Source organism: Heteronotia binoei, chromosome 2, assembly GCF_032191835.1.
Source record: "Heteronotia binoei isolate CCM8104 ecotype False Entrance Well chromosome 2, APGP_CSIRO_Hbin_v1, whole genome shotgun sequence".
NCBI lineage: Eukaryota > Metazoa > Chordata > Lepidosauria > Squamata > Gekkonidae > Heteronotia > Heteronotia binoei.
The window spans coordinates 106,898,623-106,920,294 of record NC_083224.1 but is presented as its reverse complement, the minus strand read 5'-3'; the positions used below and the strand labels follow the sequence as shown (position 1 = coordinate 106,920,294).

The window sequence follows — 21,672 nt, the reverse complement described above, 5'->3', positions numbered from 1 at the left end:
GGCGAATAGCACTTTTGTAAGCCTGAGATCGCCAACGGCCAAGGCTGAATGGACGAAGTAGGATAACCCAGGGCAGCAGCCGTAGAGGCCGCACCGATTCTAAGAAATGGATACAAAACCTCACTCCAAATAACCCTGAAATTGATGTCTTGCCAGAGGGCTACCCTCAAAATGGCAGAACAACAACCTTTCGCAACCTCAGAGCTACCTTACCCCCTGATAACTTAACATCCCTACCTGAAACTAAAACTTTTAACAAATATAAACTGTCCCCCTTATGTGGGTACCTGCGAAGCCATTCCTCAAGAGGACCCACCTTCATTGGGCTGAGGCCTTTCTCCAAATTGAGAAGGGCCCCCCCCCTGATCCTTTCTGACCCTTGCGCGGCCGGACTCTCGGGCAGTTGTTGAAAGAGTGTGGGCCGGCGCACAGGGGGCATTCGTGCTTGAACTGGCAAGCTTTATGACTGCATGCCCCCTGGGCCCCCAACTCCCAGCAGAGCAAGCGGTGCTGAACTGCCTGCCCTGCAGCGCTGTGGGAGGATACTGAAGCACTGGAAGGAGAAGAGGAATCCTTGGTTACAAGGTGACCACTGTCGGATCAATCCCCCAAATTGGGCCGAGCAGGTGACATCACCTGCAGCCACAACTGCTGGTGAATCCGATCCCAAGGGAGTGAAGGGTACAAAGCGGCCCTCATCCTGAACTCCTGGTCATATTGGATCCAGGCTGGGCCACTGAACATCGTATACCCCTTGTATATGATGTCCATATACTGAATCAACTCTGTGTCACACAGTGGCCAAAACACCCAAATGCTATCAAGGGGTCCAGCTCCTCGTCCTTTTTCTCCAATTCCCTAAATAAAAGGGGGAATACGTCCATGTATTCCCCTTTTAAGATATTCTCCCTTGTGGCAGGCAGCAGGTGATCACCCAGCGGCAAAGCCACTTCCCCAAAAGCCATAGCACTAAAGGGGACCGCCCCGTACAGAGATGGGCAACCCCAGCCTCCAGGCCAAGCCGCTGCTGGCCCCTGCTGCCCCACCCCAGGCCAATTACCAAACGGACCGAACTGACCCTGTGGTCACGTCCAGTTGCTCAGCTGCTCTAAACCTAGAGCAGAAGGAGCCCCAGCACCGCCTAACGGAGCACCCGCCCCACTAGGACCAGCAGACCCCCAAGCCCCCCAAGGCCATACAGGCCCAGAATGAGGCAAAGAGCCGTCCCCCGACTTACCAGAAGGTAAAGCAGGCACCAAAGCTGATCTGGTACCGCCCGCACCGGACAACAGGCCCGCTCCAACATCAGAGCCAGCAGGCCCCACAGTTCCTCCAGCAGCAACCGCAGCAGATCTGCCCTCCAAAAGAGATAAGCGGGTCAATATATCTGCCTGCAAAGCACGCTTAGACAACCGCCCCTTCTTGGGCAACTGAGAAGGTGGAAACCCCGATGCCTGCTCAAGTGCCCGCAGCCTCTGAAAAATGGCTGCATTAACTTCATCATCCCCTTCCTCGTCCGACGGAGGGGGGGCGGAGGCTTAGATGGAGGCTTAGGAGCCTTAGGGCAAAATTCCCCCTCTAGCCACGGAGTTCTGGCCATCACATTTAAAGGGACGGCACCCCTTTTGAATGCCTTCCTTCCATATGAAATAATGAAGGATAGGGGCACCTTTTTGGGGCTCATAGAATTGGACCCGCTGGTCCAATCTTTTTGAAACTTGGGGGGTATTTTGGGGAGAGGCACTAGATGCTATACTGAAAATTTGGTGCCTCTACCCAGAGCCCCAGATACCCGCTCCATTCTGTCCTGGCCCCCACCTGATGAAACATACTTGAGATCAGGGCTCTATGAGATTTATTACAGTTTTGCAGGGCCTGTAAAATGGAGCTGTTCCATCAGGCCTTTGGTTGAGGTGGCAGACACTTAGTCAATTGGCTTCCCTTTCTGAAAACATTGCATTACATCTGCCCAGTAAAGAGACATTATTTCTGCTGTGACTGTTCTGTCATCTGTATAGCTTTTTGGAGCCTTTTAACGTATATTTTGCCATTTTTTAAACAGTTTAAAGTAATTTATTATAATAACTTGATTTAATGACTCTGTAAGTTATGTTCTTGTTACCTGCTCTAAGCCTGCTTGTGGGAAGGATGGGATATAAATCTAACAAAAATAAAAATAAAAATCATTTTTTATATCCTCATTTTATCAGGTTTTGATTCCTGGCAGTAATGATATTGCATGGGGTGCATAAACATATGTTCTAGCCTGAGAAGACAGATGGCTTTAGGGGTTTACAATAAGCCTGGGAAGGCTTTTATTGCTTTGTCAGTAGCTCACCTGCAGTCTAAACTAAGAGTTTTCTTAGTGACTGCTGCTAGTGACTGTTGCACTCTCAGAATATGTTGAATATTCCTGATTTTGTGATAGAACATTGCATTGCCTAAAGCTGGATGCAGAAAAGAGGGTCTAGCAAGTTGCACATATTCACTAAACCCATCTTTCTTGGCACTTACCAGAAATTTTTAGAAAGGGGGCAGGGCCAGGTGGGGCTTTTGCCTTGTAGAGCTTTTAATTGGCCATTGCATGTTTAATTGGCTTTGCAGATTTTTAAACAGCTGCTTCAGCAGTAGGTGCTACCACAGTACAAGGATCTTTACTGCATGACTACAGATAAACTGAGTGTATGGAAGAAAATCTTTTCAAACAATATATTCATTTTAAGTCATCCGGTAAAACAGTTTTTGCCTGAAAAGTTGAAGAGTTACTACCAGTGATGCATAACTCCACTCTCTGACATTTTGGGGTTGGCTCTGCCTCCTGCATAGGCTTCCCAACCCTCCCGCCCTGGCGGGGGACCCCAGGATTTCCACCCTCTTCCCCAAAAAAATGGAAGCGGGGGGAGAGGGGGGAAACAGCACCGGGGAGCATGGCGAGCCGCCCGATCCTGGAGCGGGTGAGGCCGCCGTTCCACACCACTGCCGCCCCCTCCCCGCCCACCACAGTTGCTCCTCTGAGATGGGCCCAGGTTGAGCCCATCTCGGAGGAGCAGCCAAGAGGTGGCAGCAGCGCAGGGGAGGGCGAGGCAGGCCAGGAGCATGGCAAGCCGCGAATCTGGGCCCTTCTAGGACCCGGACTTGCGGCTCGCCACGCCCCTGGCCCGCCTCCACCCCCCCCTCCGCTTCCACCCCAGAGGCGGAGCGGGCGAGGCCGCCGCTGCCACCTCTTCTCTGCTCGCCGTGGCTGCTCCTCCGAGATGGGCTCAGGCTGAGCCCATCTCGGAGGAGCAGCCACGGCGAGTGGAGAAGAGGTGGCAGCTGCGGGGCGGCTCGCCACGCTCCCCGGCGCCGTTTTCCCCCCCTCCCCCTAGTTCCACCTTAGTGTCTCCTGGCTCCACCCCCAAAGTGTCCTGGCTCCACCCCTAAAGTCCCCAGATATTTCTGGGGTTGGACTTGGCAACCCTACTCCTGCAGCATCCATTTTGTGGTTGTACCCACCACCCTGTGTCAGAATTCCAAAGTTTCCTACAGGTTTAAAAAGTTTGGGGAATCCTTGGTTTAATGGCTCTACTGAATTCAAATTACAGAATAAAAGGAGGAGATTTCTTGCAGAATATGAATCTCCACATATAAAGCAGATGAGGAAGAAAAGGTCAAGAAGATTGTAGCAGTGTTAAGATATTAGTACCGAAATGAGAACCAATGTTCTAGTGTATTCCACAGGACTTACTTCTGAATAAACATGCCTAGTATTAAATCATATGTATGCCTGGGATTGCACGGCAGAACTCAGTGCTTCTTTGGGCATTTGTGAAAAAGTAAAGGGAAAAGGTGTCAAAAATGATATACAAAAAGAGAGTTTTATCTGAAGAGTCATCAACTTTATTCAGCCCAGATCTGTGCCTTTACCTAATCTGAGAAAAAAAGGAGTGACAGTACAAAACTTTTGACCCCTGGCTAATTCATCAGTTATCATAAGTGTGATTTTGTTTGTGGGACTTTTAAAGGCCTTATGGATTTTATGACAGGAATCATACTCCAGCAAATTTCTCTTCTTTCTTGCAGTCTAGTACTTCTTTCAATCGAGATGCTGTGAAGGCAGGGACAGGACGTCGTTTCCTTGGTGGTTTACTGGATGACACTTCTTACTGCTACACACTGGAAGTCTCATTCTATAGTTATATTGTTGGGGGTACAACTTCTACAGTCCCATATACAGAAGAAGCATGTATCCTTTAGGAATTGTTCTTCCATTGATCTGCACTGACCCGGGAATCTAAGGTAAACTGATGGCTTAAATATTTATTATATAGAATTATTAATGTAATAACTGAAAAATGATGGGGAAAACTCCTCTGTAATGACTATGCCAATTTTCATTTCATTTCGTCTTTTAGGACAACAGGTTTTAGAGTTTTTACATTTTGTGATGCCCTCTGGGGCCAAGGGAATATCACACTTGGTGTCCATGGGGTCTTGAAAGCACCAGTTCAGTCACTGCTTCCTTGTACGGATGGTTTTTATTTTCAGTTGACTGTTCCAGGTACCTGAAGGTGTGGTTATCTTCACTTACCTCAGGGGTACAATACATTACAAAAGGGGATGGGCACAAACTGCATTTTTGCAGTTAGGTTTTGCAGCTGGGCACAAACCCATATGAACTGGGAGGTTGGTTTGCAAAGTCATTGGTTTGTGAGCCATTTAAAGTTTAAACTCCTGCTCTCCATGGCTTTTTTGGGGAGCAGAAAGCAGGGGTTTCCAAACAGATGCGTGGCTAGACACCGCAAAAAGCTGTGAGGTGCAGAAAACAGAGTTTCTAAACACTGATGATGATCCCACAATTTTTTTCTTCACAAAAAAATAAATAAATTCACTGATGATTCCACTGATGTATATGAGGCCTAATAAATATATTTAAAGAGTTTAAACGCTCTAATGTTATTGGAGCTAGTGCTACCAAATTATGATTTCCTATTCACATTGTAAAAAGCATGATTTATTTACAAAAGGGCTCATCTCAAAGATTTTCTGTAAAATGAGTTGTTACAAACTTTTTTCTCAAGTTCATTAAAAACATAATAATGTTATTTCATTACTGATTTGCAAACATGGTCATGAAAAGTCACTGCAGCCTAATTACCATGTTCTCTTATAGTTTCCTTATAGTTGCAAATAGTTTGGTTATTAGAGCACATCTTGACTTTAAAATGTGTATCTTCTAGGGTTGACAAGTTCTCTATTTAAGCATGACCACATTTAAATTAGAAAACATCACTCTACGTAACACATTAAAATTCATCTTCTAATTACAAAATGCAGCTAACTAGAAAGCACATTTGCAACCATTTAATTTAATGGGTCTTCCTAGAACATTATGACTGGAAAGAAGTGATATCCCTGATAAGAAAATGCATTGAGTTCAATATTTGACACAAATGGGAACTCACATCCACGTTACAATGGTTTTGACTCCTTCCTGTTCTTGCCATCTTCAGAACATTTTAGCTTAGTGCCTTTAATAAATTTATTTGGTATTCAAGCATGGATACTATAGAGGGTCAAAGGTTTCTAAATGAATCAGGATTCAGCAAATTAATTTTCAGGCAGATATTCTTGCTCCAGTTAATTTATTTTCTGTTATTATTATGTGATTTGCAAGGAAATCTTGCAAGAAACAGAGTTTCCAGATGCCCACCCTCAAACACTCCTGACCTGGGTCACAGAAGGTAGAAAACAAGATTTTAATTATTGTGCAATGTATAACAAGTCCATTTCTTTGGGAGTCTTATCATCATCAGAGTAGAAAAAAGAAAAAATTAATTTCTATCCAGTTCAGGGTAAAAAATGCAGCATTAATAAATTGATTAGACTAACATTTTGACATCTGCCTCCTCCAACCTGGTTGTGCTACTTTTGGCATAGTGGGGTCAGCCATGCATATGGAAAGCAAATGCAGTCTCAACCTTTCTGTATGTCATCTGCTTCAACTGGATGATGGCAATGATATATGAAGCAAGAGTGATGTAACTACATTCACATAGAACAACTTGATTCTGAACATACGCCTCAGCACGAAAGAATGCATTTTAACAGGACCAAGCAGCATGAGATGTAAATCACAAAGGGAACATTTAATCAAAAGAAGCTCAGTCTTTCAGAATGACAAGTAGGCTAAAATTTCACCAGGCTAAAATTTACTTTTGGCAATTCAGACCAAGTTCAGAAGTAGTTAAGGATCACACCAATATGTTAGTAATCCTTAGACTCTAACAGTAACCTGTGATAAAAAAGTATAGCTAAACAATTGATAACTCTTTATGCATAAAGAAGGACATAAGATATCTAACTTTCAATGTTGCCACATCTGTGGAAACTTAAATCTGCAGACTGGGACCTCAAAAAATCCCCAGGTTTGCAGAAAATCTGAAATAGACTCACGATGTGAAGAAAACAAAGTTGTCTTCCAAATTATTGTAGAGGTGTTCAGAGCCCAAATAAAGAAAATTTCTCATGGAGGTACTGACTTGAGCCTGCCTCGGCGGGGAGGGTGGGATATAAGTGGAACAAAATAAAATAAATCAATAAAATAGATAGTTAGAGCTGTAGCCTGTAGCACAAGGTTCCGGCCATAATTGTGGCTTGATAAAGTCTTCAAAAGAAACATGCATGTAAACCTAGGCAGCATGTTGCCACTGTGCTCTACATGAAGAACTATATGCTGCTCCTTTGAAGGACTTCCTGTACCTCTGTTTGAGAGGCTTCCTTCTTCTGGCTCAAAATACCTCAGCATTATTTTAGAAGACAGCTTTATTTTCTTCATATTGCAAGTCCATTGGATCAGTGGCGTAGGGAGGGGGGGTGGGGGGGAGGGTCGCCCCAGGTCTGGGGGGTCTGGGGGGCCCCTTGGCAATGCCAAGGGGCCCCTCAGAAGCCGGCTGCCTGGCGTCCCCAGGTCCCACCTGGAGGCTGGCATCCCTGACACACACACAGGGCTTCGGCGCCTGTCTGGTGACGCCACTAAGCCCATCCGTGATACCCAAGAAAAGTCTTCCCGGTCCCAAGTTTTGCTTCGGACGGAACTCGAGGGAGACGAAGCCCTTTCTGCAGCTCCAGCGGCCCCGAGGGATCCCCTGCAAGGGCTGGAGGCGCTAGCGGGGCTGCAAGAAACTCTCAACCGAGCCCGTCCAGGAGGAAGCACGGAGCGCAGCCACGACTTGCTAGAAAGAGCAGGGCCCCTCCGCCCCGAAGCTGCAGCCGCTCGCCTCTCCTTGCCCTCTCGGGCCGGGGAACCTGCAAGACGGCGGCGCCCTCCACCCGCAGCAGCCAGCAGCCGCCCACGGAGCTCCGCGCCGCCGGCTCGCCCCTCCCTCAGTCCCACCCGCCTGCCTGCCAGGAGGAGAAGTGGACACGTCGTCACTGCAGCCAGGCTGAGTCGGCCGCCCGCCGGAGGCTCCCCGCTAGTCCTGTCCCTAGAAGAAGATCCCATTTGCAGTATGTTGTTCTCTTACATAGTTGACATAACTAAAGAATTAATAACTTGTGTGTGACTCTTGAGAGTTTAAGAGTTCTATACTATTTCAGCCAGTGATTAAATACCTAGAAAATCTGTTTTAAAAATAATTTCATTTGATCTTAAAGATGCAACTGAACTCATTTTTATTTGTGCAAGGTTTCCTTTAGTATAGATCTCTATATTACTACTTAATGTATTTCTTTATACATATAAAAGGAGGGATCCTAGAACTGGTGGGGGAATGGAAAATGCATTCCTCCACCAGCCCCATTTCTTCCCTGGGTCTAGTTCCATTTTTCCTCCATTTTCTGCTGGAGCCTGCTCTATTTCCTTTGTCTCTTCCAGGCACTCTTTTTGGTTGCTACAGCTACCCAAAATGCAGACTCTGGGTTCTTACTCTCAACATGGGGGTATTTTTATCTCCAACTTGTTTTTTTAATCACATTTTTCTGCAAACCTGGAGAGCCCCTTTGGGTTTGCAGAACCCTAAACTGTAGCTTCATTTGGCTTCACTGCGTGGACTTTCTCCCTCCATAGCTTGTGTTTCTTAAATTGATTATGTTCTGTGCTGTTGCTAACATGGCAGCTGTGGCTTCTTTGCTTGTATCAGTACAGAGCCAGTTTGGTGTAGTGGTTAAGTGCGTGGACTCTTATCTGGGAGACTCAGGTTTGATTCCCCGCTCCTCCACTTGCAGCTGCTGGAATGGTGTTGGGTCAGCCATAGCTCTCCCAGCAGTTGTCCTTGAAAGGGCAGCTTCTGTGAGAGCTCTCTCAGCCCACCTACCTCACAAGGTGTTGTGTATGTGTGTGGGGGGGGAAGGTAAAGGAGATTGTGACCGCTCTGAGACTCTGAGTGAAGGGTGGGGTATAAATCCAATATCATCATCATAATCTCCTCCTCCACTAACATTTTTCCCATGAGGCCACTTGTCTATTTTATCCTTTGAAGCCAGGGACCTATTTTGCTTTTTCCTGAGTTATTTCTTTTGTAGGTAGATAGAACAGGATATGTTGCCTATAGGATCTTAATTGCCAAGGGGGCTTCACTGCACCTCCACGTGGCAACCCAAAAGACACACACAGGGATCTAATTGCAGGGGTGGCCCACGGCAGCTCTCCAGATGTTTTTTTTGCCTACCACTCCCATGGCTGGCTGGGGCTGATAGGAGTGGTAGGCAAAAAAACATCTGGAGAGCTGCCGTGGGCCACCCCTGTAATAACGAAAAACATCCCATACCATAATACCAAGATTTACCAACACAATAATACCAACACAAAGTGATATCAACACCCCTCCCTCGCAAGTGGTGGCCATCTTGCGGAAGTGACATCACCAGAAGTGACATCATATCCTGTTTCTGGCGGCGTGCACACACGTAGGGGGGCCCACATAAATCTTGGGCCCCGGGCCCCCAAAGCCCTAGCTACGCCCCTGCATTGGATCAACCAGAGTACATTGGATGAGTAGCTGTCTCCTTTGTTATTCAGTCACACAGTCAAGTTCTGCTCCTTGAGACCCCATGGACAAAGTCATGCCAGGCCCTCCTGTCTTCCATTATCCTCCAAAGTCTGCTCAAATTTGTGTTAGTTACATCAATAATGATTGAGGAAGAATCGCACTGCTACAGGACCAACCCTAAATCAGACTTTTCCCTGCAGCCGCTGTGGCCGGACCTGCCTGTCCCACATTGGTCTTGTCAGCCACCAGCGAGCCTGCAGCAAACGTGGACTATTGCACCCTTCTTAAATCTTCGTTCGCGAAGCCAAGCCGAGAGAGAGAGACATCAATAATACTATCCAGCCATCTCATATTTTACCGTCCCCTTCTTCTTTTGCCTTCTGTCTTTCCCAGCATCAGGATCTTCTCCAGTGAGTGTTCTCTTTTCATTTGGTGGCCAAAGTATTTGAGCTTCAGCTTCAGCATCTGACCTTCCAGGGAACAGTCAGGGTTGATTTCTCTTAGGACTGACTGATTTGATCTTCTTGCAGTCCAAGGGACTCTCAAGATTCTTCTCCAGCACCACAGCTCGAACGCATCTATTTTTCTGCTCTCAGCCTTCCTTATGGTCCAACTCTCACAGCCATACATTACTACTGGGAATACCATCGCTTTGACTATACAGACTTTTGTTGGCAGGGTGATGTCTCTACTTTTTATTATACTGCCCAGGTTCACCATAGCTGTCTTCCCAAGGAGCAAACGTCTTCTTGTTTAAAACCAATTTTATTATTTTTGCAACGTATTGAAAGACACTTATCAAATATAAATTTCAAAATACTGATCAATACATTACAAATTTTCCATCTCCCCCCAGCCCTCTATTTCTGCTTCATCCAGGCTAGCATTCCGCATGAGGTACTCTGCATGTAAATTAAATAAGCAGGGTGACAATATACATCCTTGTTGAACCCCCTTTCCATATCTAAACCAATCAATTGCTCTATAGTCCATTCTGACAGTTGCTTCTTGAAGAGATCTCTTGTTCTTCCCCTTATATAGATTTCTCAGGAGACATGTGAGGTGGGCTGGTACTCCCATCTCTTTAAGGACTTGCCACAGTTTGTTGTGATCCACACGATCAAAGGCTTTAGCATAGTCAATGAAGCAGAAATAGACATTTTTCTGATACTCCCGTGCGAATATTGGCAATTTGATCTCTAGTTCCTCTACCTCTCTGAAATCCAGCTTGAACTTCTGGTAGTTCCTGATCTACATACTACTGAAGCCTAGCTTGTAGGATCTTTAACCTGACCTTGCTGGCATGTGAAATGAGTGCAATGGTTCGATAGTTTGAACATTCCTTGGTATTATCCTTTTTTTGGGGATTGGAATATAAACTGACCTTTTTGAATCCTGTGGTCACTGTTGCATTTTCCAAATTTCCTGACATAATGTGTGCATCACTTTAACAGCATTGTCTTTTAGGACTTTGAATAGCTCAACTGGGATACTGTCATCTTTGCTCGCTTTGTTGTTAGTAATGCTTTCTAAGGCTCATTTGACTTCACACTCCAGAATGTCTGGCTCGAGGTCAGCGATTTCACTATCGTGGTTGTCAAGGACATTGAGATCCTTCTTGTATAATTCTTCTGTGTATTCTCGCCACCTCTTCGTGATCTCTTCTGCTTCTGTTAGGTCCCTACCATTTTTGTCCTTTATCATGGCCATCTTTGCACAAAACGTTCCCTTGATTTCTCCAATTTTCTTGAAGAGATTTCTTGTTCTTCCCATTCTGTTATTTTCCTCTATTGCTTTGCATTGTTCCTTCAGGAAGGCCTCCTTATCTCTCCTTCTTGTTCTCTGGAAATCTGCATTCAGTTGGGTGAATTAGGGCTGTCAAACAAAAATCAGTAATATACAGATTCGAAAATATTTGGAAATAAATTTTTCGGTACTCCAGATATTACCGAATAGTGGTATTTAAATATATGCGAATATACAGAGATATTCGGATATATTCGTTATTCGGCTCCATTATACCCTATGGGCCATTGAAGTCAATGCCAAAATAGGGTATATTCGAGGCCGCCTGGAGGGGAGGGGGTTGAGGGAGAGCCCCCAAATTTGCAGGGAACCTGCAGGGGACTCTCTCCTACAAAGCTCCCAAGTCCCAAAAAGATTGAGCCAGGGGTACCCAAAGAGGTCCCATTCCAGGGGCACCCAAAGAGGGTACCCCTATCCCACCATTATACCCTATGGACCATTGAACTCAATGACAACATAGGGCATAATCAAAGGCTGCTGGAGGACAGGGGTTTGAGGGAGAGCCCCCAAAGCTACAAGGAACCTGCAGGGGACTCTTCCCTACAAAACCCTCAAGTCCCGACAAGATTGGGCCAGAGGGTCCCTGTTTATGGGCTCCCCAAATGGCCCATTGCTACTAATGCTGGGGAGAGCCCAATTAGCCACTTCCTACCCTATAATTGCTGTGGGAAAAGTGGTTCTGGCCAGAAAGAGATATGAGGGAGAAGCCCCAAAACTGCAGGGCAGCTTCAAGGGACTCCCCCACATGCAAATCCCATGGCCCAAAAAGACTGCACCTATCTGAGGGCATTCCAAAAGGAACACTGTTCCCAATGGTGAGAAAAAACCAATTAGCCACTTCCCCACTGTCATTATTGGGGGGGGAAGTGGCTTTTGGGAGCTGAAGGTTTTGGGGAGAGCCCCCAAAACTGCTGTGCAGCTTCAGGGCACTGTTCCACACAACACCCACATGGCTAAAAAAAATTGGACCGGGGGTCCAATTCCTGGGGCACCCAAAGCCAAACCTAACTTCAAATCAGAGAATCTCTATAGGAGGACCCCAATGCACTATATCCATCTATCTACTCTATGCACCCTGGCACCAATATAAACCCAGTGGCACACAAAACACAATCAGTGGCACACAAAACACAATCTGCTCAAGTTCTGCTATGCAGACCTCGCTGCAGCAAACCCAGATGCCAGCTCTCCAGCCCTGCCCCAAACAACACAGGGAGAGTTGGCTAAGCACACCAACCATGCTGGTTCTGAGTTTCTCACCCAGATGCCAGCTTCCCTGCCACAGAACACACAATCTACAGATGCCAGCTCTCCAGCCCTGCCCCCAAACAAGGTCAAACCTGAATGGTCTAATGGCTTCTCCAGTTTTCTTCCGTTTAAGCCTGAATTTTGCAATGAACTGCTCATGATCTGAGCCGTAGGCCTTATTTTGGCTGACTGTACGGAGCTTCTCTATCTTTGACTGCAGAATATATAATCAATCTGATTTCTGTGTTTCCCATCAGGTGATGTCCACGTGTAGAGTCACCTTTTAGGTTGTTGGAAGAGGGTGTTTGCTATCAATCTGATTTCTGTGTTTCCCATCAGATGATGTCCACATGTAGAGTCACCTTTTAGGTTGTTGAAAGAGGGTGTTTGCTATGACCAGCTTGTTCTCTTGACAAAACTCTATTAGCCTTTGCCCAGCTTCATTATGTTCTCCAAGGCCAAACTTGTCAAACTTGTCAGTTGTTCTGGTTACCTTTTGACTTCCTACTTTGGCATTCCAGTCCCCTATGATGAGGACATCTCTTTTTTTGTGTTAGTTCTAGAAGGTATTGTAGATCTTCATAGAACTGGTCCACTTCAGCCTCTTCTGCATCAGGGCTTTCTGGAGGACGCTTCCATCCTAGACCCTTGCCAGTCTGGCTTTCGCCCGGGCCATGGGACGGAGACAGTACTGGTCGCCCTGGTGGATGATCTCCAACAGCATCTGGATCGGGGTGGTGTGGCGGTGCTGATGTTGTTAGACCTGTCGGCTGCATTCGATATGGTCGACCATCGGCTACTGACCCGCTGCCTCACCGATGTGGGGGTTAGGGGGTCAGCCCTACAATGGCTTTCCTCCTTCCTTGAAGATCGGGGACAAAGGGTGGCAATCGGAGGTGAGCTGTCTCAGAGACACACACTGGATTGTGGAGTGCCTCAGGAAGCAGTTCTCTCACCAATGTTATTTAATATCTACATGTGCCCCCTTGCCCAGATTGCCAGGAGATATGGGCTTGGGTGCCATCAATATGCGGATGACACCCAGCTCTATCTACTAATGGACGGCTGGCCTGACTGCGTCCCAGAGAACTTAGACCGGGCTCTGCAGGCTATGGCAACTTGGTTAAGGAAGAGTGGGCTGAAACTGAATCCAGCGAAGACAGAAGTCCTTTGCCTAGATCGGGGCGCCCCGGGAGGAGAAATACCTCTCCCGGTCTTCGACGGGGCGCCGCTGAAAGTGGCGTGCCGGGTCAGGAGCCTGGGAGTTTTACTGGAGCCTTCACTATCAATGGAGCCCAGATTGCAGCCACTGCCATGTCAGCCTTTTCCCATCTGAGGCGGGCAAAGCAGTTGGCTCCCTTCCTAGAGCGCCAAGAGCTGGCAACGGTGATTCATGCAATGGTCACCTCAAGACTAGACTACTGTAATGCCCTCTACATGGGGCTGCCTCTGTACCGAATCCGGAAGCTGCAGCTAGTGCAGAATGCGGCGGCTAGATTGCTGTTGGGGCTCCCAATGTGGGGGCACGTACAGCCTGGGCTGTGCGAACTGCACTGGCTGCCAGTTGTATACCGGATTCGTTACAAAATGCTGGTTATTACCTTTAAAGCCCTATATGGCCGAGGACCTGCCTACCTTAGGGACCGTCTCTCCCCATATGAACCCCAGAGAGCACTGAGGTCAGCCGGGAAAAACCTGCTGAACATTCCCGGGCCGAAAGAGGTGAAGTTGCAAAGCACCCGCAACCGAGCTTTCTCTACTATGGCTCCACGCCTATGGAACCAACTTCCAGAGGAAACGTGGGCCCTGCGGGACCTTGAACAGTTCCGCAGGGCCTGCAAGATTGGCCTCTTCCGATTGGCCTTCACTGATTAAGAGGGAAACTGTTAAAGAACTCGCCATCGTAAACATAAACGTAATCATAGCACTAGTATATTTTATTAATTTTAGAATTTTAATCAGAATTTTAATTAAACTGTCAATGTAGTTTTATTTAATATTGTATGACCAATGTATGAAATTATGCTGTTAGCCGCCCTGAGCCTGCTCCGGCGGGGAGGGCGGGATACAAATAAAAAATTGTTGTTGTTGTTGGGGCATAGACTTGGATTACTGTGATATTAAATGGTTTGCCTTGGATACGGACCGAGATCATTCTGTCATTACTGCCTTCCTCACTCTCTTGTTAACTATAAAAGCCACACCATTTCTTCTATGGGACTCTTGCCCACAGTAATAGATGTAGTGATCCTCTGAGTTAAATTCGCCCAATACCATCCATTTTAGTTCACTGATTCCCAATATGTTGATGTTCAGTCTTGCCATCTCTTGTTTGACTACATCCAGCTTTCCTTGATTCATAGATCTTACATTCCACATTCCAATGCAGTATTGTTCTTTGCAGCATCGGACTTTCCTTTCACCATCAGACACATCAACAGCTGAGCATTCTTTTGGCTTTGGCCCAGCCGCTTCACTCTTTCTGTGGCTACTTGTACTTGCCCTCTGCTCTTCCCCAGTAGTATATTGGGCACCTTCCAACCTGAGGGGCTCATCTTCCAGTGTAGCAGCAACCTTAGCTGCTGGTGGCCAGGCAGAAACGAGGCCACAGGTGAAATCAGGAAGAAACAGCCGTTTATTTAACATGTACATGGACCCAAGACCAGACTCATGTCTAAACATATCTGGGAGCCCTGATTTCAGGAAGGTCTACAGTTTTATAGTCACAGACAATCATTTCCAGTAAAAAATTGCCCAATTACAGGAAAGAACCACCCCATATCCCATACATCATTACAAGCGTCATATTACTAAAGGAACAAGGAGGAGACAGGGAGGGTCTTTCCATATATGACATTGATGTTGCTAACAGTCTTGCAGCAATATCCTTCATAAAAAAAACATATTTGCACCTTTGACCTGCTCCCAAGACATTTTCCAAAGTACGTTGCTCAATGCTTATTCCAGCCAGTTTTTAGTTCCTCTTTTTGGCAGTGCTGTGGGTGAAGGATTAACTTCCTCTTTTCCTTACTTTCGCAATCTAGAAGGATTATTTCACAGAGGCACCTAGCAAGCACTTTCAAAATCTCTTTGACTTTTTGTTTTCTTGCCTTTGTGCCTAATTAATGGCTTTCAATTTACCTTATTTAATATCTTTTTATTTCAGCCCTGCTTCACCAGTACCATATCTTTTAGCCTTTTGTTACTGTCCATGGGGTTTTCTTGGCAAGGATACTGGAGTGGGTTGCCATTTCCTTCTCCAGTGAATCGCATTTTGTCTGGGTTTTCAGTTGTGGCCTGTCCATCTTGGGTGGCCCTACATGGCATAGCCCACAGCCTCACTGAACCACGCAAGCCCTCTTGCCATGTCAAGGCAGCAATCCATGAGAGTGGCCGCCTCTTTCAAGAACTGTTTATTGAAAGACTGACCCTTTAAGATATTTGTTTTGGAGTGCATGTGGCTGGTATAAGCAATTCGTTATTTTTTTTAAATTATACAGTGTCCTTTATGTTGGATTTTAACCAGAATTGATGTAAGTGCACAGGTGTAGCACAGGTACACATTCCTCTTCTACCCCATTTCCCCCTGCCCAGCATGCAAGGTGCTGGCAGGCAATGACAGGGATTGCTGGGTGGCCTCCCTCACAATTATTATGCATTTCATTTGGTGTATTTTCCCTACTATTAGCCCTCAGGCATCTTCATGTGAGGAAAATATATGAATAGAAAATCAAATGTACCATTCCACCAAAATACGCATGTTGTTTCTAAAGGATAATATGTGGTATTTGGTTCTTTCAGAATTTCCCTGGGTAGATCTAGCAGAAGTATGAAAAATCATATTGTGTGAATACATCTGTGGAAGATGCTTGGTTGAGATGTCATTTTATGTATGAAACTCTACTTTATATTACTGTTCAGAGCTACTTGGTCATTGAGTTAACAAATTCATCCTGTTTTACATCTGTGCAATTCTAGCACAGTTATACAAAATTTGCTTTAGGACTAACTCTCCAATAAAATGTGCCGTTAGCTATCTCCATAAGGCCCTTGTAAGCATGCCCATAATATCAAAGTCTTTAAATATATCTAAACAGATAATTAAATTTCAGAGTTGTAAATCTACTTTATAGTGATAATGTTGTGGAGTACCAATATCTCTCAGTACCTTGGAAACTTGATTAAGGATATAAGACAACAATTTGTGTCAGGACTGCAGCTGTTGGCTGATGCCCAGAAGAAATCTTTTTCTGTATGTTCATATAAGCAGGAGCAGTGCAAAGCAAATTGAAACATAGCAAAATTGCATTTAGTTTTAGGGGATTTTAATGCATATTGAGATAAGTCTATTGTATTGTCATGTACAAGCTACTTCCTAATAGACAGCTGAGCAAAAATGTACAGATTTAATTTTCATAGGTTCCTTATAAATGGATACATTCATTTTGCATATATCAGTTCACTTTGACATGCATAATCTTGTTGGCTTTTTGGGAAAGTGAGAGGTTTTTAGAGAGAAACTATATAATAATAAACAGTATTTTTCTTTTTATAAAGTTGATTTTTTTTTCTTTTGTGTTTTGTTGACAAGTAAATTTGGAAGGAAACTCTGATGTTCAAAAGATTTTTTTTTTAAAGCTATTAAACCTATAATTAAAATAATTCTTTGGCAGATGTTAAATTCCTATTAGTAACACTTGCTAAACTTAAGCGCAAGGGAAAGGGAAATGCTAAGCTGAAAAGCAATGACTGGTGTGCATGACTTAAAAGATATTAACAGCCTACACAAGTTGTCTGAGGGGAGCCAAATTAATAGTCTTGGCTTGACTTCGCGAACGAAGATTTAAGAAGGGTGCAGTAGTCCACGTCTGCTGCAGGCTCGCTGGTGGCTGACAAGACCAATGCGGGACAGGCAGATCCGGCCACAGTGGCTGCAGGGAAAAGTCTGATTCGGGGTTGGTGCTGTAGCAGTGCGATTCTTCCTCAATCTCCTTTTGTCCTCAAGACCAGCTATGCGTGCGTTCTCAAAGGAAGAGACAGCCTGGTGGATGGTGTGCCTCCATGCTTTGCGATCTGAGGCTAGGTCAGACCACTGGTGATGGTTGATGCGACAGGTGCCAAGGGATTTCTTCAAGGAGTCCTTGTACCTCTTCTTTGGTGCCCCTCTATTTCGATGGCCGGTGGAAAGTTCGCCATACAGGGCAATCTTGGGAGGGCGGTGGTTTTCCATCCTAGAAATATGCCCTGCCCAGCGCAGCTGCGTCTTCAACAGCAGTGCCTCGATGCTTGTAACCTCCGCCCTCTTGAGGACTTCAGTGTTGGTCACAAAGTCACTCCAGTAGATGTTGAGGATGGTGCGAAGGCAGCGCTGATGAAAGCGCTCAAGGAGTCGCAGGTGATGTCGGTATAAAACCCACGATTCGGAGCCGTAGATTAGGGTTGTCATCACAACCGCTTTGTAAACATTGATCTTTGTGCCTTTTTTCAGATGCTTGTTGCTCCACACTCTTTTGTGCAGTCGGCCAAATGCACGGTTTGCCTTTGCCAGCCTGTTGTCAATCTCCTTGTCGATCTTGGCATCTGAGGAGATGATGCACCCCAGGTAGCTGAACTGCTGGACTGTCTTCAGAACTGATTCACCCACAGTGATGCAGGGAGGGTGATAATCTTCCTGGGGTGCAGGCTGGTGGAGAACTTCTGTCTTCTTCAGACTAACTTCTAGGCCGAATAGCTTGGCAGCCTCTGCAAAGCAGGACGTCATATGCTGCAGAGCTGCTACCGAGTGGGAGACGAGTGCAGCATCATCAGCAAACAGTAGCTCGCGGATACAAATTAATAGTAGTGACAGACTAACCATGTCTGATTGAAGATTAAGTTTGGCAGCTGGCTGAAAGAGCACTTGTCCTTTTGAAGTTCTCTGCACTGAGGTGAAAGCTGTGAAATATAAACCTTTAGGAGAAAGAATGAGGCAGTATGTTAAGAATAAAATATATGCATTACTGCCTCTTCCTGAATGTTCTGCTGTGCTTCTGTGCTTTCTGGTCCCATTCTAAACAGAACACAGAGATTATTAAAACACAAGTTATATATAATAGTGGAACTTGTAAGATTAAAGGATAATATGGGTACAAAGAAATGCAAATTAATCAGTTTAGGAGTCAATTTCTTCTTTTTTAAAAAATGGATATTCTGGAATATTCGATCTAAAATAATTTATGGAATATAATTGCATTTTGTTAGCCTTGAAGCTCATTTTTTAAAAAATGTGTGCGCTTTGATTTTCTCTCACACACAGTAGTGTTGCAATCATAACATGAACATGCTTACTAGGGTGTAAATCCCACTGAATTCTGTGGGATTTTCTTCTGCTTAAATTACTCTGTAAGTATGCTAAATAGGTTAAATTCAGAGCTTTTTTGCAGCAGGAACTCTTTTGCAGACTAGGCCACACACCCCTGATGTAGTCAATCCTCCTGGAACTTACAGTTGGTCCTGTACTAAAATCCCTATAAACTCCTGGTGGATTGGCTACATCAGGAGTGTGTGGCCTAATATTCAAAGGAGTTTCTGCTACAAAAAAGCCCTGATTAAATTTAATATGTGCATCTGCCCATCTCCTCCAGGTCTGATCTTATGTGCATATATTGGACTTAACATGTAATTGGTGGGAAAGTGAGGGGGGTTTGCAAGATTGCCTGTATACATTGAACTCTACTCCCACATGCACCACTTGAAAATTATGCAGTATGAATCAGACCAAGGAGGGCCTCACACAGCTCAGGGAGACATGACTGTATGCCCTACATGCTAAAATAATTCTCACAGCATTCATTATATTCCAGATTCCACTCCTGCCCTGGACATCTGCATACAAACTCTTTCTTCCCTAATCCATGTGTGAGTGCTATCAAGAAGTAAATTTAAAAAAAAAACAAAGAAAGAAAGAGAACAGGCTATTTTCCTGTTATAATAGGAAAATAAAATGGTAATTTAAATTCTTCTGACTGTTCCTTCTGGCAAAAGAAAATGTCCAAATGTATCTAACTATCAATTAATTAGGGTTTGTAGAATCTTTTGGGCTCAAGTGCTATGTTCTACTGGAGAAAGTTTTTCTTCCAGACCTTTCGTTCTCGGCTGCGGAGAACATCCTCAGTGGCATTGCAGCCGGAGCAGGCGCTCTGACCTTCTTGGCTGCTGTGCATTGAGTGAGGCCAGGGCTACTGGAGAGCTGCTATTTCTAGGCTGGAGGGGGTGTGGTGAAAGGGCAATAGGTTTGTGGATGTGCCCATTGTTTGGTGGGGCTTCCTGGAAGGGTAGTGATAAGGAAACTGGCTGTTGAATGTGACCATTGTTCTGTGTTAATTGCTGGGAGGGTTGGAAGGTGTGTGAAGAAAAGGAAGATGGTTGTTGACTGTGCTGATTGTTCTGTGGAATGTACTGGTTGTTCTGTGAATTTCTGCAATTTATAGTCTGTAGGGTGTTTTGCAGAGCTGGATACCAAGATTGGTGGATGGAAATGCCTTCTTCCTTTCTGTTAAAGTTGTGCTGGTGTTTGTAAATCTCAATAGCTTCTCTGTTCAGGCGGGTATGATAATGTGAGGCCGTAGAAAGGACTTCAGTTCTTTCAAAGTGGATGACGTGGTCATTTAATTAATCAATTAATTGTAGATAATTCAGATGCTTCAGAATGCTACTAACTGCCATGTGCTCAGTTTTCCAAATATATAACTATTAAAAAGTAGCCCTAAACGGGCATCCTTCTAAATCAATTGAAGGTCAGTTGGTTTTGAAGGATGTAACTGTCAGTAACTGAGTAGCTTAGAAGTTACTGCATCCTAGATCATCCACTGTCATCTACTGTTAGAGTGATGAGGTCATGTGACTGTGATCACAGGACAGGCTGATGCAATGCCTGGAAATGTCTATAGTCACAGTGAGTCAGCATATTTGCTGATTGGTGGGCTGAGCTATAAAAGTGCTAAGTACCAAGGTATTTTTCTCTCTCTGTATTGATGATTGTCTGGTGTAGCACTTTGGAGCTCTGGATTGTAATTATACTGCACTTATCTGTAAATATTTGTAAATACACTGATTGTTTTAGTAGAATCAGTGTGAAGACTTCTTATCAGCGTAAGCATTCTTATCAGCCTATTAGGACGGTACTCTGCTACCACTCACTATCCGTCAGTAACTTGGTTTGGGATTCTAGTGATCTCCTGGTATGTCCTGACTACTACCTTAGAACTGTTGTCTCATTGTTATTAGTTTTCTATACATGTTTTTGCAATATAATTTACTGTCTTCCTGCCTTTTTTTAATTTAGGCATTTATATTCTTCTTCCAAGGGAGGTGGGGCTAAGTGGGTTACAACATTCTCCTGTCCTCTGTCTTATCCTCACAACAAATATGTGAGGAAGATTGGCTTGTGTAGTAGCGATAAGGACATCCAGCAAACTGCCATGGCAGAGTAGAGGACCAGATTAACAAATAGGCCAAGTAGGCACCAGCCTATGGGCCCCCTTGCCTTTAAGGACCCCAGGCCAGCTTCTCTCCCCCCGCTGCTTTTCCCCCTGCTTGCAGCCCTCCCAACCTGCACGTGCAATCAGCAACTGAGCCTCTCTTTGCCCGACTTGCCTGGTGTGGCTGCTGCTGATATTGTCACCAAGTTTGCCTCTCTCTGCCTCTCCCCCACAGCTTTGTCAAGGGGGCTTTTTAGAATGTGCCTGCAGGCTGCAGCAGGGGCTGTGGGCAGCAGGGCAGGTGCTCTGACTCTGATATGATTTGTGATGATTCCCCCCACCCCGAGATTTTGACTGCCTAGGGGCCTCCACAGATTTTAATCCGGCACTGTTTTAGAGTATACTACTTCATGTCTCTCAAACAAAGAGTGAAGGACAAATTGGATTTTTCTCAAAGTCCTGCTAATAAATATCAGAAGGAATGGGACTTTGAGAAAAATCCAATTTGTCCTTCACCCTTGGTACGTAAATGTCAAAACTTCTCATGTAGAATAGTATCAGGTGGAATAGCCCTCCCTGCTCATATACCCCATATACCCCATCTTAGAATCCATTTCAGCCAATTCTAATATAGATGTTAAGTATGACTGCTGGAAAATTTCAGAATTCATAAACCCACCATGAGTAGGGATGGGCACAAACTGGGAAAATGAGGTTCAGTTAGTGGTTTGTAGTGTGCCCAGTTTTGCAACCCCTCCCAATTTAGTATCACCTGCAAATTTAATAAGCATTCCCTCTATTCCTTCATCCAAATCATTTATAAAGATGTTGAACAAAACAGGTCCCAGGACAGATCCTTGAGGCGCTCATGCAGAATGGGCTCATGCAGAATGGAAGGAGCTCAGAATTCAAAGTCTGGCACAACAGCCTTTCTGCAGCCCAGGGAGGGAGCGGATGCGCCTGCCAAGTGCATGCGGGGGGGGGGGGCTCTTCTCTGCTTCACCATAGCTGCTCCTCTGAGATGGGCTCAGGCTGAGCCCATCTCGGAGGAGCAGCTAAGATGAAGCGGAGAAAAGGCGGCAGCAGCGCAGCGGCGTCGCCCGCTCCGCTCTGCCTTTGAGGTGAAATCAGAGAAGGGGAGGGTGGAGGCAGACCAGGAGCGTGGCGAGCCACGAGTCCAGGTCCTAGAA

At 45.3% G+C, this 21,672-nt stretch overlaps 1 protein-coding gene across 1 annotated transcript in view; it reads left to right on the top strand.

Annotated features, from left to right (window-relative positions):
- The window catches only part of LOC132567335 (cytosolic carboxypeptidase 6-like), a 570,982-nt gene that overhangs the window by 318,459 nt on the left and 230,851 nt on the right, over positions 1–21,672 (top strand). The window contains exon 6 of the mRNA XM_060233016.1: positions 4,063–4,225. Within this exon, the coding sequence (XP_060088999.1) occupies positions 4,063–4,225 (163 nt within the window). The remainder of the gene's footprint in view (positions 1–4,062; positions 4,226–21,672) is intronic.